Source organism: Phalacrocorax aristotelis, chromosome 14, assembly GCF_949628215.1.
Source record: "Phalacrocorax aristotelis chromosome 14, bGulAri2.1, whole genome shotgun sequence".
Taxonomy (NCBI): domain Eukaryota; kingdom Metazoa; phylum Chordata; class Aves; order Suliformes; family Phalacrocoracidae; genus Phalacrocorax; species Phalacrocorax aristotelis.
In genome coordinates, this window is record NC_134289.1 from 12,661,341 (window position 1) to 12,678,716 (window position 17,376).

At 40.1% G+C, this 17,376-nt stretch overlaps 2 protein-coding genes across 3 annotated transcripts; one reads left to right on the forward strand and one right to left on the reverse strand.

The window, feature by feature from the left end:
* Positions 1-4,795: 4,795 nt before the first annotated feature.
* EXOSC3 (exosome component 3) lies at positions 4,796-8,159 on the reverse strand. Its single transcript, XM_075109715.1, has 4 exons — positions 7,832-8,159; positions 7,597-7,746; positions 6,572-6,723; positions 4,796-5,088 (listed from the first exon to the last, which is right to left on the reverse strand). Exons 1-4 carry the CDS (start codon positions 8,108-8,110, stop codon positions 4,887-4,889), a joined length of 783 nt encoding a protein of 260 aa, XP_074965816.1. The 5' UTR covers positions 8,111-8,159; the 3' UTR covers positions 4,796-4,886.
* A 250-nt stretch (positions 8,160-8,409) lies between these two features.
* On the forward strand, positions 8,410-17,006 carry DYDC1 (DPY30 domain containing 1). Of its 2 annotated transcripts, XM_075109717.1 has the most exons (7): positions 8,819-9,030; positions 9,888-10,043; positions 10,139-10,261; positions 12,059-12,139; positions 13,078-13,170; positions 14,857-14,915; positions 15,775-17,006. In XM_075109717.1, the coding sequence occupies exons 2-6, from the start codon at positions 9,897-9,899 to the stop codon at positions 14,908-14,910; spliced, it is 498 nt and encodes a 165-aa protein (XP_074965818.1). In that variant the 5' UTR covers positions 8,819-9,030; positions 9,888-9,896; the 3' UTR covers positions 14,911-14,915; positions 15,775-17,006. The 2 variants fall into 2 exon arrangements, with proteins under 2 accessions (XP_074965817.1, XP_074965818.1); XM_075109716.1 differs by lacking the exon at positions 8,819-9,030 and adding an exon at positions 8,410-8,544 and having other exon boundaries at positions 14,857-17,006.
* Positions 17,007-17,376: the final 370 nt, after the last annotated feature.

The window sequence follows — 17,376 nt, forward strand, 5'->3', positions numbered from 1 at the left end:
AATAAAATCATATTATGATTGATCTGTAATAGCTTAGCTTTTCCATCCAGCTATTCAGATGCTATTCACACATTTTTCCTGTTAAAGAGAATAACGAAGTCCCTAACACACATGAAAAGGACATTTCTAGTTCTCAGGTTTTGAATAGTGCTCTTAAGAAGCACATCGAGCCCTTCTCTTCCTGCTTTCATAATTTTACAGCAGTTAAACTCAATGAAGAGTATCAGTCTGCAAACTGCTTGTATATCAGCTAATTAAATTCCCCTTGCATGCCTGTGCAGAAGTCACCCAGCATGCACTCTGTCGGTATCTATGCTAAAACATGATCTAGCATTACGAAACTTTCAGCTCACACACAAAATGACAAAGCTGTGTTATTTCAGAAGTTAATTATTTCTGTTTCTTGTTGGATCATGCTTCGATAGATCAGCTTTAGACCAAGGGTGGCATTAGACAACAGTTTGTTTAATACAAGCCAGTCTTTTCTATCAGGAAACGTGAAATCTCAAAAGCAATGAGGAAACAGACGGTGGTGGGCTAAGGCAGGATCTAGGCCCTATGTCTGCAGAAGGATTTCCAGACTCATTAAGATTTTCTGTATCGAGCCAATAAGATTGGATGCAGATATACATAAATACAGCTTGAACTTCTCACCCACGGCCTTCTAAACGCATATCCACACAGATGCAGAGACATAGGTTTCAGCTAGACCAGGCAAAAGCCATCTCTTGTTTGGAGGCTGTACTCAGAGGTACTCACGTGGTGGTCTTTCCAACCTCATCCTGATTTGGAGGAAATAAAAGCACCAGTCTGTCTATGGACAGCCTGGAGGCAGGATCACAGATTTATCTTAACTAAGATCAGGGTGCAATAGTCACTGAAGAAACCGAAGGACCTAGAGGTCTTTTGAAATCAGTTTCACCTGCATAAGCGGTTCACAGTGGAACTCCAAGAAGAGATTGGTGCAACACCCTCCGCCTGGACAAGAGCAGGAAGAAAGGATTAAGAAGTCTTTTATAACGGGTATACAGACGCTTACACAAACCTCTCTTGGCAATGGCCTAATAAACACTGAATCACAGACAAAGCCTACCATTCGCAACAATGCAACAGATAACCAAAGCCTTTGGAAAGAGCGGATGAGGTCATCAGTCCTTCTGTCTGTCCTTCAGTCTTTAGTATCTTTATGTCAGGTAAGTGTAACTAAAACAAAACTGAATCTCTGTGACTGATGTAGTTAGTAAAGGCAAGGCTGCTTGTGCTACTAATACAACTAAAGTGTCCTAGATTGTGCTTAGGACAGCTAGTTTCTATACTCAGTCAAGTAACGTATCTCACCAAGTTGGTTGTATGTAGCTAGAAAAACTGGTGTAAATGTTTAAGTATATAAAGCTTGGAAGTGACCAGTTTGTTAAGATTTCAAATAACTTGCTGATTTACTGGTTGATTTAGCTGCTACTCAGAATTATTTGTTCAAGCACTAAGGAAGAAAACTGGGCTTTCTCTAACAAATTTATGCTTCTCCAGTAGTAGATGAGCTGCTGAGAAAAGAATTCCATGACCTCTTCTGCTAAAAGAACATCCAGGTCAAAAGACCAAAATAACCCTGCTACTAAAAGCGTTGATGCCAGTCTGGGTCATTTGGACAGAACTTGGCTAGGAATCAAATACACATGCCAGCAAACCTCAGTTGCAGCTTCTGGTGGTAAGGTGGTAAGGAGTAGCTGGGCGCAGTAAACTGCTAACGTAGCAGAGCTACAGCCACACTCTAACCATAGCCTTACAGTTAAACTCTTAATCCTCTTATTACATTGACCTATTTGTGCAACTTTCTTCTGCTAGAGCAAAACACAAATGTTGTACTACCACACTTAAAGTTTCAACACTGCATCTCTGTACTTTCTGTTAGCAGCTATTGTTGGTTTTTACATAACACATCAACCTAGGAAGGGCCACAAACGACACATTTCGTATTTTCCATGTATGGTTTCCATTTAATTCTTTGTGAACTTTCTTTTTAAGGAGCTGTGCTCATCTCTGGGGATACGGACTGCATCCATGTTGACATCTACAATCTTTACTTAACTTTCAACATAACAGCTTGAAAGAAAAGCAATATAACAAAGCACCCAATGCACAATCACCAAGTACCTGAAATGAATGACTCAAATTATCACGCAGATAAGCCTAACAGACAGACATTCTATCAAGCAAGGCACATTTCAAGTCCACAGCATCACTTCTGCAAGTTCCATTTCCTGACGTATGTGTTCATGTGCCCTTAACAGGAACGTGAAGGATTTAGTGTAACATTTCCAGCAGAATACATCATGACCTCATGATCAGTCTTTCCTCCTAGAACCAAGTTATATTCTACATCACTCTTCTTGGTGATACTGGTTTAGTCACTGAGCCAGAACTAAAATTTCACAAAGACATCATACAGATTTCGCCTGAGTATTTTATTCATTAGATAAAGCTTGTCAAAGCTAGTAATTGGTTTAAGGAATGTAGTTTTCTCCAAGTAAAACAAGACAAAACCAAAACATCAATATTGCCTTCTTTTAGTATTGTGTTTAAATGTATTTGCTTTCAAGCGTTTTTTTTCCCCACCCCCATTTTACTCACATCCAGTTATTTTTGCCACTGCATAAATTATCAAACAAACTTAAGTGTAGGACATACTTAAGTGTAGGGCGTAAAGCTCAAGTACCTTGTGCGTACACCATTTTGTTAAACTAAAAAGCGTAATTTTAATGCATTGTGTTTCCTGCTCTTGATTTAGCTGCGGTTATATTTGGGTGATAAGCAGTTGACAGTGGGACAGAATAACGGGTGGTGTGAAAGAGGACACCGATAATGTTGAAAACTTTCAAGGTCACCATCTGCTACGCTGCACCACCCAAACAGCATTTTTAAATCGGGGATTGTTCACGTATCTTGCAGGTTAGGCTTAAAACTCAGACTTTTAGGAGGGAAGGGAGGTTGCTTAGACAGGTAAAAGGGGGAGTGGTAAGGCTAATTGCATTTCAACACAACTGTTCAGGAAATGACCCATGTCATTCCCCATTCCTGTGATTTTACTATTATGATCCAAGAATATTCACAGAGAACAAAGCACCTGGGATGATCTGGCAAGCGATTTTCTGCTTATGCCAGCTATTGTTCTAGTAACAGACAACCTGCAGGGGTTCTGCTTAGCTGAAGTTGAAAAAAAACTGGAGAAGAGCAGAGTTACTGAAATCCTTATTAAATTACAGCTCTTGATGTGTAGTAAGAGATAGATGTGGCCTAAAGGATTTTTGGGATGTGAATGAAAGTCACTTCAGCTGGGAGGAGACAGGTGAAAAAAAAGATGACTAAAGATTTACGAAGCCAGATCAGCGATACCCTAAATGCTAAATTAGGAGGCCAGTGAAACCAAGAAAGAACTCAGAATTATAGCCATTATAGCCACGGGAACCATTAGAGTTGCGGTTTATTGAATCAGGGGAAGCCCCAGGTAAGTATATTAAAGGTGATGAGTCAGAGGAGTGGCTCTGTACTGAAGCAATTTCTAAGTGAGAGAGATACCAAAGAAAACCATATCATCAAATACCACAGGCTGACCTTGGGACGAAATACAGAATAGATAGGAAGATTTGGCTTCCACGTGGAATTCAGATAGTATTCAGGCTTACTCTAATTAGTCCATATTTTCTCATTTCTATTAACTATTGCTATCAAACTATTCAGCCTGTTAGGAACCACAAAACATCATGGATCTAAATAACCACTTAAAATAGTTCCCATGCAGTACACTGGGTACATACAGTCAAACTTTTCTCCCACGGGAAGCAGGCATCAGTAATTCCCCTCCTGTTATGCCAGGGTTCTCCTCTCTCAAAAGAACAGTGGCAAACTATTTGCATATCAAAACAGACTGACAGCTTATCCTTCCTAGCACAGCATTTCTTCTAAATGCATGAGGACCTACTGCACAATAAAGCCTAACAAGAGTTTTTTTCAGAAATGCTCATTTTGTTAAATTTGAAGCAAAGCAAAATGAAATCATCTTCATACAGTAACTACAAATAAATAAAAAATGCCTAGGATTGAGAAATACCTGGCTATTGCTGCAGCAGTCTTTACCTAATCTCTAGTGAAAAAGCACTTATGAACAAGTTGTGACTTCAAATAGCATTGCTGTTAAGTATATTTCTGACCTCCAGTAAGCCATCAAGCTTCCTGAATGTTCATATTGAAGCTACGTCCTAATCACTGCTTCCTTAAGACTACCTGCCAGTCACCTTTTAGGGAAAGTGGTATGGTCACTGTGATCGTATGTTGGGTCTGATCTGATCATTTGCCTTAGCCACCCTACGATTATTTTTGCTATACCCTGTAATTATTTTCTGGTCTTCTCCACCTACATTTCTATTCCCAAATTTTGTAAAATATTAAATAATCACTTGTTGTTGCTGCATAAACAGAGCACCTGACCGGAATGAATGATTTCCACTACCCCAAGTAAACATGTATTGTTTGAAGTTTTAATACGAATAATGGCTAGAAAAGCAAATACACGCAGTTTACAAATTTACTAGCTTTCTTACAGAAGACTTTAGTAGCTACACCTCAAAACTCACAGCTAATGGAAGCTTTTAAAGACTGTGGAGACACCCACACCAGTCAGAAAATTCATAAACAGGGTTTCATAATCACAAAAGTGTGTAAAAACAAAGTTCCTAAATAAGACAAAACAAGCTGAGTGGATAAAGAAGGGAACTGAAGAACAACCACAAAAGTCTAGTACTTAATTTAAAAAACAGCTTTTAATATAAATCTGAATACAAAAATAACCAAAACACCCTACAGTCACCTCAAATCCTCAAGGTTTTGCCATATCAATTCCCTGACAATTTGGCAAGCGCTTGTTTTCTCTGTTCTGCAGTCATATACTCACAGGCTTCCAAAATATTTACTATAATTAAAGTCTGTTGAACTGTTTTTGCTTTTACCCATATTCTTCCATTCATTCCCAGCACCAGCTCAAACGGGTACAATTGTGACAACTCCTGAATTATTTCGCATTTGGGAGCCAAGAGTCTGTAAACAAGATAAAAAAAAGTCAGGGGAGGAAGTAAGTGGTCACATTTCATAGATACCACATTATTATCAATCAGTAACGAAACTGCAGTACTGCTGTTACGGGAGCTACTAAAGCAACACCAAAAGCTAAGCTGAGCAAGTTGTACATGCATCCAAAATAGCAATACAGTATCAGATTTTTAATTCTCCTCTTACATAAAATATATGGGCCTAAAAAATCACAGCATTTGTTAATTTAGTTGTTTTTTCTAATTAGATTCAGAATACCTGACAAATTTAAAGTGAGTTGATACATTTATAATAATGCCATGATTTACTGAATTCTAGAAATACACTATTTGACAAAGTGACATTTTTGAAGTGCTGCTATTTATAAAATTTGACACCAGAGTTAAAGATGTGTCTTTCAAAACACAACTTCCCTTCTTCAGAAGGCAATATTAACAGCAGTAAACAGAGTATTTTGCTTTAATTAGGTGACAGCATACTGAAAAACAAAACTGTCAAGAATATTGCAATTCACCTAGGATTAAACAAAGCTTCCAAAGGCTTTCTCAAAGAACAAACATAGCAGGATTCAGCAGTTTACTTGTAATATACTGTTATTTCTTTACTTGCATAGAGACAAGATTTGGAAAACAAGCAGAAAGGCTGCTAAAATATTTTTGCATCAGTTCACACCGACTTCTGATGGGATATAGAAGCCAGACAAATCATTACTTAAACAACCCAGGTATGAAATAGCTTCTCTGCATCTCCAGATTGCTTTTCTGAAGAACAACAACAAAAAAAAAAACAACATAAAAAAAGCCCACCCAAAAGCAACAACAAAGCCTGACTATTATTTATCCATATAAGCTGGTATTCTTTGATAGTCACAAAAACCGTGTGTTTACATCAATGTAAGTAACTCCAAAGTTCATTATACGTTTAAAAGCTTATGAAATGGTTTCTGGATTAACATGTCAGTTTTAAATGAAAATCCCACATTTTTTCTTACCTGTATCCTCATTTCAATGCAATTTATTCTTCTTTGGTCACCAGAAATAATGTGTCTCGATGTGGAGAGACCCCTTTAATCAGCTCTTAGTCAAATTTACATCCCCCACTATCCCATTAAGCAGAAAAAGGATAGCAAGCATTTCCAATTTCTATACTCCAAGGTAGCAGGTACGTACCTGAAACCCCAACTTGAATGTCTGATTTCCCCAGGTCAATGGTTTTGTTTTCCATACTGCCTTGGCAACCACATCACCTTTTTTTTTTAAACAGGTCACACAACACCATATAGAAGAACATCTAAATCTCGTAAGGGGGAAAATACATGCTCCTTCTAGGTCAGTAAAAGCAGTATAAATGCACTAAATAATCACACACGCTGATTACCAACTTGTTCAGACTGTTCAGAGGAAAACAGTTGTGCACATCCTGCCCACCACATTACACGTTAGAGCAACCGCTTACTTTTCCTAGTACTTACTTTCTTATTAGACCTAAGGAAACTTTAAAAAGGAAGCCATCTTGTCCAATTATTCCCATTCCACTTGATCTTCCACTGCTGTCTATACAGACCATCTCTGGTTCCATGTCTTTATTTGCTACAAGGAACTGACCATAAATAAGATCTCCCACCTAAACAAAGCAGTGTAAAAAAGCAGAAGTATTAGAGAAGATCATCTGCATATTTGTAAGAAATACGCAGTTGATAAAGATCCCCCCACGAGGCCACAAAATAGTTTTAAAATATTGGTCACAGAAAAATATACTGGTATAATAATAGGAATTTTAATTTTCTCTGCTACTAAAGGAAACATCCACTAGGAACAATTATCTTGTATCACTACTGAAATTTGAAAGATACAGAAAAGAACAGAATTTTATTTCATGGAGCATTCCCCTTTTTTAATACCAAACATGAATTCCTCTTTCTTCAGACTTTAAGCATACTAAAAGTCTAAGCAACCTGCTCTTGTAGCCATTTATCAGGACAACACAAAAAAAATCACACTGAGCTATTTTGTTTTTCTCTACAGTCCACTTTTAAATTCTGATGATAGTTCAGTGCAGAAGCTGTGGCACACATGTGCCACACAACTGTTTTTAACAGTGTTATAAAAGAACCTTTTCTTACCAGTATCAGATGGTGTAAGAGCTTATTTTAAAACCTTAATTTCAGAGCACCCCTGGGATGCACATTACTCACAAACTGCATCTACTGCTAGCAGTATTATGGGAAACTTAAAAGGTAAGGAGTAAAAATACTTGTCACCTGAACAGACACCAGACAGCACTAGTTACGTGTTCTCTTTAGAAACCTCAGAAAGCCCTAAACGTGCAAAAACGTCCAAGGAGGGCCTCAGCGAAACCACTGCAAATAAACCTGCACTCCTCGTCTCAGGAGCGACTTGTAGGGATACCTTTTACTCCGAAAAACTACTAAAACGTCACAGAAGCACCACCCAGCGACATGGCTAAAGCGTTGCCTCCAACGAACAAGCGTACTACCTGCACGTTTGGCCTGTTCCTCTTCGTGGCGCCCTCAAAGGCCAAGTAGGACAGAGACGCCTGCTCGCTCCCACCGACGTCCAGCTTGAACACGTCTCCCGCTTTGGCCGTCACTATTCCGATTACGTGGTCGCCCTTCACGGGCACGTACTGCGGAGGGGGTGGCGGACAAACAGTTCAGGTAAGTGCTGGCGAGGCGGGGGCTTCCCCCGCCCCCGGACCCCCGTGCCCCTACCCGCTTCTGCTGCGAGTCCACCCAATAGGCGCCTCCTCCAGCCGCCGCCGCCCCGCCGCCGCCGGCCGGCCGGTGCCGCAGCAAGCCGCACTTCGTCACCAGCAGCCCGGCGGCGCAGCGCCGCAGGCCCGGCCCACAGAGCAGCCGTCCCCGGGGAGCCGCGGCGGTGCCCAGCCGCAACCGCTCTCCATCGTCCTCGGGGTGGCCGGGGAGGAGCAACACGTCCCCAGGCAGCACCACCCGCCCCACACTGCCCTCCGCAGCCACCATCGCCGCCATCTCGGCGCATGCGCCCTATCGTCAACGGACGCCGCGCATGCGCCCTACCATCCTGCGCATGCGCTCCGCCACTAACACACTCGGCGCATGCGTCCCGGCACCCGCGCATGCGCAGGAGCGGCGGAGCGGATGGCGCCGCGCCCCTCGGAGGGCAGGCGCAGCCTGGGGCGGGCTCCCGTCAGCCCGGGGTTAGGGCGGCTGCTCTCTTCCCGCCCCGTGAGATGCGTTCGCAGAGTGCCAGCGACATCCTCCGGCCGGGAGAGTAACTCCTCGCTCCCGGCCTGAACCCTGCGTTACATAGGAAACGCTGAAGGCAGCTTCTTGCTCTCCAGAAGCCGGCTTGCTCAGCTGCACGCTTCGCAACGCCGCCGCAGCCCGTCGTTCTGGAAAGAATTCATTCTGCGGGCTTCCATTTCTGCAGGGGAAAGGCCAAGGTAAAGTTAAGCTTCACAATTAACGCTGGCACCGAGTTAATCCTTTCAGCCGCGATTGTTTGCTAGGTTTTTTAATCCCTGGTTAAAAGATGCCAGCAACAAGCGCCGCTCGGCGCTGGTCCCCCGCACTGCAGCACAGCGACGGCCCCGGCCCCGCCCGGGGAGGTGGGATGGAGGGAAGGGGCGGTCTCAGGGGCTGGCTCCGCCCCGCCGGGCCTTTCCTCCAATCGCGCGCCTCCCGCCGGCTACGTAGAGGCGGCGGTGCGGGCGCAAGCGCTGTCGCTTAGCAACCTGGCGCGTCGCGGCCCCTCCGCGCGCCAGCCGTGACCGTGAGGGCCTTGGGGCGGCGGCAGCACCGGACCCTTGCGACAGCCCGCGGGGCGCCGGGCGAGGCGGGGCAACGAGCCGGGCCCTCCCGGGGAGTCCCAGCAGCGCCCCGGGAGCGGGCTGGGGGCAGGGAGCGGGCCCGCCCGGCTCCGGGGAAGGGTAAAGGCCCCGCCGGTGCTTAAACGGAGCCCGGGCGGGCGGGTGGCAGCGCCGGGTGACAGCGGTCAGGGCGGTGAAGCGCCCTGAGGGCCCTGACGGCGAGCTGCGGAGCCGCCGCCTCCGGAGCCGCTGTGCGCGGGGAGGGTGGGGAGAGGTCGTGAAACGCCCCGGGCTCCCTTCTGCCGCTGGGCCGAGTGGTGCGGAGCTGGGCGGCGTGTGCGGGGGACCCGCCGCCTCCTCCGGGCCGGTGCTGCGCAGGACGGGTTCAGTCCCGTTGGCAGCAAAAGAAGGTGCTCCAGCATGGCAGAAATCGGGCTCCAGATGCGTTAGGCGCTTGAAGGCACAGGGCCAGTAAAATCTTGTGTGTGCACAGAGATTTGTTCCTTTCATAACTGCAGAGGGATTGCTTCAGGTCCTGGTCTTGCGTACCTATCCTAAAGATAGCTTTGTTAGTTCAAACTAAAATCTACCCTTAATCAGTCACTGAGCTCCTTCGCCATTCTTCAAATATGTGTATAGAAGTTTTCTGTGTCCTGTTGTGGTTTTGAGGGTTTTTTTTGTTGCCATGCTGACCCAGAAGTACCAGCATATTCCCAAGCAGTTTCTGAATTATACCTGCCTAAACAGTAAGGGGGCAGGGTTTGAGCGCTTTTTCTGCAGTACTTGGTGTAACTGGAGCTATCACTGGAGCTTTTAAGAACTAAACCATTATTAAATTTAAATAACTTTATTCCATTAATTGCCAGGCTTATAAAAAGAGTAATGTCATATTCAATATTTGGTACCTGAGGTAATAATTCTTAAAACCTCGATTTAATTCTGATATTGGTGGCTGATGTCTGTCTGTTTGTTGTTAGTACGTGTGAATGGAGTCTCAGTATCTGAAGAGATGCCTGGGAAGTTGCTTGAAAAAGGGGCTGGCGGAGGTTGTAGAGCATCGTCCGGCAGATCCGATAGAGTATCTGGCACACTGGATTTACAATTACAGAAGAATCTTAGATGAAGAAAAAAAGGTGGACCCATCTTGAGCAAAAAAAATTCATGATGATATAATACATGCTATTTAATTTCTATTTTTTTAATTGAGTCGGTGTTATCTCTGAAATAGAGAATGTTGGAGAGGACTGAGCTGGAACAAGAGCGGGAGGCAGCCCTGGTAGAACTTGAAATGTTAAAAAAAATGAAGGAAGAAGAGCTAATGATCCAGCGGAAACTTGAAGAACAACGTCAGGTTAGTAATATTAATAATAGATAATAATAAATAGCACATAGTGCTGTGGCATCTTTTAGCACTCTGTATACTTCTAACCTCTGTGTAATGATTTTGATAGGAGGTAGCATAAGACAAGTATTTTAATCTCACTTTTCTAAATAATAACTGAAATGATTAGTCAGCACATGGGAAGGAAAACTTGTGTACTACGTGGTAAAATGTAAAAAAAGAGTAATGAAGGAGGCAAAGGTAAAAAGCAAGCCATTTAAGATTTGCGTGAGAAGTAACTTAAAACAAGTAGACTGTCTTCTCCACTTAATTATGAAAAAAAGCTGGTGCAAATAAAGCTAGAAATCATGGCAAAAATTTTTTGACGGGCCTGCTAGGAGGCCTGGGAATAATAACGGATCATTGTCTCAAGCTACTTCACTGTAATATCAGTAAGACAAAAAAAAAAAAAAAGGTAATGATAATGCATACACAGTTATAGAGTCTTGAAAATGGTTGGGAATCAGTGAATGAAGATTATCTATTCAAGCAGTATTTATAGCCTGATCCAGTGAGGTGCCTTTTTCTTTCCTTGCCTACCTGAGCATTCTGTTGGCATAAAGCAATTTGAATCCTACACTATGTGGACTTGAAATATGAGCAATAACGATAACATCTGTGTTTCTAGCTATCTTTTATAAAGGAGTCACGTGAATTTGACCACGTGTCTAACAGCCTCCGTTGCTGTGGTAACATTGACATTGTCTAACTGGATTTTTTTTAATGTAGCTGACTTTCATGATATTAAAATCAAAAGTTTAATTAAATTAAAAGTTTAAAATCACAGACTTTAAATCTGGGCTGATCTTGTTAAGCCTGGTTCTAGCGTAAGGTACATTCATTCTATTTCACTTGCACTTTTTAACTTTGGAATTTGCTAACCAAAAGAACATAACCAAACATTATGTGCTTAAGGATTTAATGAATCATTTAAAATAGTAAATGGAATCAAGAATATGAGATTGTGTCTGGAGATAATTCACAGAGAATTAAATAAATTTCAAGTAAACTAAGGAAAAGATGTTGACCAATACTCACATTAGACATGTTTTTTAACCTAACTCACAATTCTGGCTATAGTCACGTACTCAGGCACATTTTGATGAAAAGGAATGTAAAAACTAGTTACTATGATACGGCAATGTTTGCAGTAACTGCTCACAAGACACTACAGCAAATGGTATTCTCTAGGCCCTCGTGGTGTTGAATGTGAACGCTTAGATTATGCGGTTTCTGAAGTTTTGATGCAGTAGGACTTAAGCTCACAAATCAATAAACACATTGTATTAGATATTTTCCACTGGAAATTTTGAAGGTTGATGATAAAGGTGATTAATGTACGTGGCATTGCTTACCAATCTTTTCTACAGATTTGATTCCATGTGGATTCATCTGTCTGTGCTAGAAACTATAGGAAGTATCAAAGAGCTTAAGCCAAAGTGTAGGAGATAATTAATATAGACTGATAAAAAGCATGAGGAACAAGACGGTATCTTAAATGTATACACTAACTTCAGTTGTCTATTTCTTCTTCCTCTTGGAAATAAAGCATTTCTATCCATGCAAGTCTAAAACCTATGAAATTGTTGACTCAGATGATACTGAAAGGGCTTTACGTTGTTAACATTGCAATTATGTTTTATACTTCCTTCTTTTAATTTTAATTAAGATTTCAATGATGAAGCACATTGTAAGCAATGGGGTGGGGAAGATGAGTGTGGGTTTTTTGTTTTTCTTCTAATTTGTCCTTTCTTAAACCGACTGCAGGGTCAGCTGCAACAAGAACATGAGGAGTTGGAACCACAGAATGAAGACGACGAAATGCTGTTACAGGAGAAGGATCAAGAGGTTTAAGCCAAAGCTTAGTCAGTGGTTTGAAAATGCTGTTCATCAGCTGTCTTTTCCAGATGCAGGCCCTAAATACAAAACACAAGGCAGAAGCCCCTGGGTGTTGAAGTAACAGATAGTTTAAAATTTAAAAAATTGTGAAGATGAGGGAAAATGCCTAACACCTCGCTTCCAGTCTGGGTTTTATACTTGGCCCATTCTATTAAGTTTGTTTAGTTTATATTCAGAACGGAGCATAAATTTATTGCAAAATGTAGCATAAGGTCAGCTAGGTTGATGCTTTCACATTCCTTGATAGTACTTATGAGAAAGTATCATAACCAAAGCACGTCTAATTTAAGTGTCTAGACAGTCATGTTTTACTGTGTGTCAGCACAAAGTCCGTTTGCTGTACCTGGAAAAGAACTGTGGTGTGGAACTGGGATCCTCTTGATTCTGAAATCCTCCTGGTGCACAGGAATTCATACTAACAGAAGAATGCGTATGCAGATGTCTGTGTAAATGTATGGTCTTTTAATGCTACTTCAGTAAAAACATACACTGAAAATTGGCGTGTTTATCTCAACAAAGCTTTTATATGTGCACGTCTCTTAAATTTATGTGGAGCACTTAATATTTTAGAGATACGTATGTTTTTAGAACACTCTTAAAATACTGGCAGAACATAATTGTAGAAAGGTGACAGTATGAAAGTGACAGGAAAAATGAATATGTAGGAATTTCAACCAAAACTCCTGTTTAAAAAAACTTTATAAAAATCATCTTAACAAACATACAAAGACCATATTCGCATACTAACACATTTCTATAGCATGCATCTGAAACGTTACCTTTATATTAACACATAATATCTTTTTAACACATCTGAAATAATCTCTATAGATAATTATTCATGACATGGAATATGTTTCACTGAAAACTGGTTTTCATTACCATAGGAAAATGAAAAGACGATAGCTGAACTTACAGATAGACCTGGAGCGCCTAATTTGACCAGAGTTGAGGAGCTAGATGAGAACGGACAGTTTGAGGTAAGTGTTTAGAAAGAACAGAAAGATTATAAATTATTGATTCTTAGAGATTTGCTTTTCTGTGCTGACCCATCAAAGGTTAATGCTGTTGGAGTTAAGACAGTGCTGGTTCTCTCCCATGGTTTTAAGGGATGATATTTTGGCCACAACCTCCAACCTGCCCTTAGCCTGTTCTCTGGTACCAGTTAAGCTATCCTAAAAAAACTGTGTGTTGTTGGCTGACCAGATCCTCCAGGCTGAAAATGCCCTCTTGTATTTAGGTATGTTAAAAATGAAAGTATGAATATTCTCAGACAGGAGGCAACCTGCCTTTGCCATGTGAGCAGATAGGCATATACGACAGGTACTGAATTACAAAAGATGACTCATTTTTGAGTGATTGAAGTTGCTTGTATTTTTCTGGCTGATGTGAAGTATATTCTTTTAATGCAGCAGAATGTGCTCTTGTGCACAGATATCTGAGTAAACATTTAACATAAAAAAACAGGTACTAAGGACACACAGTGCTCACTAAGGCTAGGACCTACTGAGAATCAGGTTATCTGAGCCCTGCACCAACATGAATGTACTGCTTTCCGTACTACAACAGTGGCTCTATGTTCTGATCCTCAGACATCCATGCCCAGCTTTTTTGGTTTGGTTTTGTTTCTTCCCCCGTGTCCCCTTCCCCCCCCCCCCAATTTCTTTGGCACTTTGCAGTTCAGGGAACTGAGAGGCCATGGATCAGCCGTTGGTTATTATAATGCATGGCAGTACATTTAACAGATACTGCCAACTCCTGTGAAATCACTCAGCTTTACGAGTATTCACTGGTCATAAAGATACTGATATCTGTCCGACTTTTTCCAGTTAGAGTACTCCAAGTGGTATGACTTGAGGTTTTGATATACTAATTTTAGTACATCATTATCAGAACCCTTTTTCCTTTATTGCTTAATAATTCCTATTATTCCTTAATAATTTGCTCACCTAATTTCTGGTATTAGTAGTGTAATTCTAGCTCAGAATTTATATTGTGATATTAATATGCTTTATGCTTAAGGTTACTTTAATAACAGCCTGTTTTATAAGCGTTCTTTAAATATATTTATGAACATACTTATGACTATTCTTAGGGTCTGGTTTTCACAAGTGTCTTTTTCACTAGGGTAAATCGATGAGTTCTCAGTTCTCATATAGTCCCAGTTTTCTGATTATTACATATTAAAAAGTATTCTTGAGGCCTCAGGCATATTTTATGTGCTTTTAAATAAGTGAATTGCAAAACCAGAAGTGAAAATGAGCAGTAAACTTACCTGCTTCTCTTTATAAGTGCCATCTTCCAAGTTTTCATGCCAAAAGTCATTTAAAGTTGGATTACATTGACCTTTAGTGATGTTATTTCAGGTTTTACAGTAATATGCTTGTTGAATTAAACTACAAATTAAGAACAGATCAACAAAATATATAGTCTTGTACTGTTGAAATTATTCTGTTCTCAGAATCATAATACTTCATCCAGACTCTCTGGATTTTATCATGAAAGCCTGGGATTTCACGCAATGGAAGAATACATAATTATATTGATGAATACCGACTTGTCTGTCATCTGGGCTTTCTCTTTTTTTTTTTTCCTTCTTTTTTTCTTGTTACAAAGTCCAGTTTATGCTGGTAACTGATAGAATTTCTTTTTTTGTTTGTGTTTAGAGTATACCAGATGTCATGGCAGAATCAGAACAAGAAAGTTCCCAGCTGATCTGAAAGCAGTAAATATATTTTCTACTCATTACTTGCTGATCCTGAAGTGTAATGTCTTAATTTATATATTTTATAAACTGAACTGATTTACATACCTGTTGTTTCTCTTTCTGTGCTTTCTTGGTGTTTGTATAGTCTGTTAATCCTGGCATGTGACACTTCCTTTTTGTACTTAAACCATTGCAGCTAGCACAGCTGACTCTGAGCAATAAAACTGCAATTGAAATGAAAGTAATAAATATATTTTCTACTTATTGCCCATTGATTCTTGAAGTGTATCAAGATTATTTTGGAGTAGAGGCTGCAGTATGATAATTTGGATCAATACTAAAAGAATGAAAGATTATTGAAAACAAATTTTCCAAGAATTTGAATGGTTTCTGCTAGAAAGAGGGAATGCTCTATAGATTAGAAGACGGAGAGTTCTGCACATCAAACTAGATGCAAAAATCAAGTCAGAAGATTTTCCAATTTTTCTGGAAGAGATAAATTAAACTCTATGTGACTCAGTAGGCAGATGTACTAAAAGGTCTTGTCTGCCTTAGAAATCATGAGGTGCTCTTTGTAACGCTAGATGTTTGCTGTAGGCTTTATAATAACCTGATATTAGGAGAGCTGCAAGTGTCTGCATATCAGTTTTGATTAGTCAAGTCTTAAAATAATCTTTCCTGCATGTGTCTTGAATTTGCAAATCAATAAATTACATCTGCATTGTCTTTACTAAATGCCATTATTAGTTCTCAAAGCTTTACTTAAAAAATTTGAAGAATATTTAGCTTGATCCATAAAAAGAAATTTTATAATCCTTAAAGATTGCATTAATTTTTATAAGAACAAATTTCTGTAATCACTGGTGTCTTGGTACAGGTTGTCAAGAACGTTCAGTGTCTGTTCACTGTAAATGGAAAAGACACCAGCATTAAGAAATCCTACGCTTCTTGGCTAAACTGTGCCCTTGCATCTCAGTGCCTTCTAATAATTCAGGTTAGTTGGGCAGTTAACATTAAGTCATTGCCAATACAGTGTAATGAAAATACTCTTCATTACCAATATAGGGCATAGTTGGAGCATTCACTGCATTCTTCAGTTTTTGGATGAAAGAGATTTGGGGGGTAATTTTGCTTTAATTTTTTTATATTATAGCTAGCTTTAAGGGTTTTGCTATCTTTGGCAAACTGTTAAAAACATCTATATACCCAATAGGCAAAGGTCAATCATGTAACAAATATTTTTCTGCTCTGAAGGACTTGTTCTGTTCATGTAGCTCATACTAATCATAATCCTGTCAATTTTTTAAAAGGTAAACACTATTGATTTCTAGCATAGTAACATCTGATTTTTCCCTTAAAAATATCCTGTTGCCCTCTTTATTGCCTAATTGCTTTTTGGACAGTGTTAATTGGCAAGCCTTATATAAGCATCTTTAAAATAAAAAGAGGAAGGTGTCGCTTTCCAGGTATAAATAATTAGAAATGTTTGTGTAACTTTTTAAGTAATGAAAAATGGACCTACTTCTGTGACTGGGTGGTCAGGCTTTGCTATCTGCATTTATTCTGCGTACATATAGGTTTGTAATTTCTATGACAGTCAGGAACCTTTTCTGTGGAAGGAATATGCCCTTACAGTTGATATTCCAGTAAACAGATTTTAAAATAGTATCATTTTAAGACATGACAGTTCTAATTACACCTATTAACACTGTGTGCACAGCAGCTTCTTGTTCCAGTCTCAAAGGGATGGAGTAACTGGATAAATAGATGGAGTTTCTCCTTTGAGCCAGTATGTATAACTGAATCTTGTTATTTAGATTAAAATGTTCAAAAATGAACTTATGTCCATTTATATTTTATGTCCAGTCGTGTTGACTATGAAAATTTCAGCCTTCATACAGCCTCCATATATAATCAGGAAATATGTTCAAGTTATAAGACAGAATTTTAAATCATGCTAGTAAGTAACTCTAATTACTACTTCCAACATGTGGCTTTTATTTTCCATTTTCTCCTAACATTTTTATCTTTCTTTGATTTTTGTTATATGTATGTCCACTAGAGTGCATCCTAAATAAACGCACTACTGGCTCTGTCAGTTTTAACCCATGACAACTTTTGTTTGTCATTTTATTTCGGCTTATTTTTAACTGTGACTTCTCCTTTGTGGTCCTCCAGTTCATATTCCCCGTCGTCTTTCTAGAGAGGAATTGAATTCTTGGAGGGAAACTTGCATCAGAAAATGGCTTAGCAAGGGTCAAAATAAAATGGTAGATTCCAATTTACCTATTCCTTTGCTGTTATATTATGTACAATAGAAATAAGTTGTTTAAGTGTTATTTATAGGAATTCCCATTTTTTCAGGATCTGATGTGCACAGACCTAGTGCAGTGGTCGCCTTCTACAGCTTTATTGAATTCTTACGCTGGATGTGGGACCAGAGGGTGAACAGTTCTTGGCTCAGTGCTTTCTTAAGGTG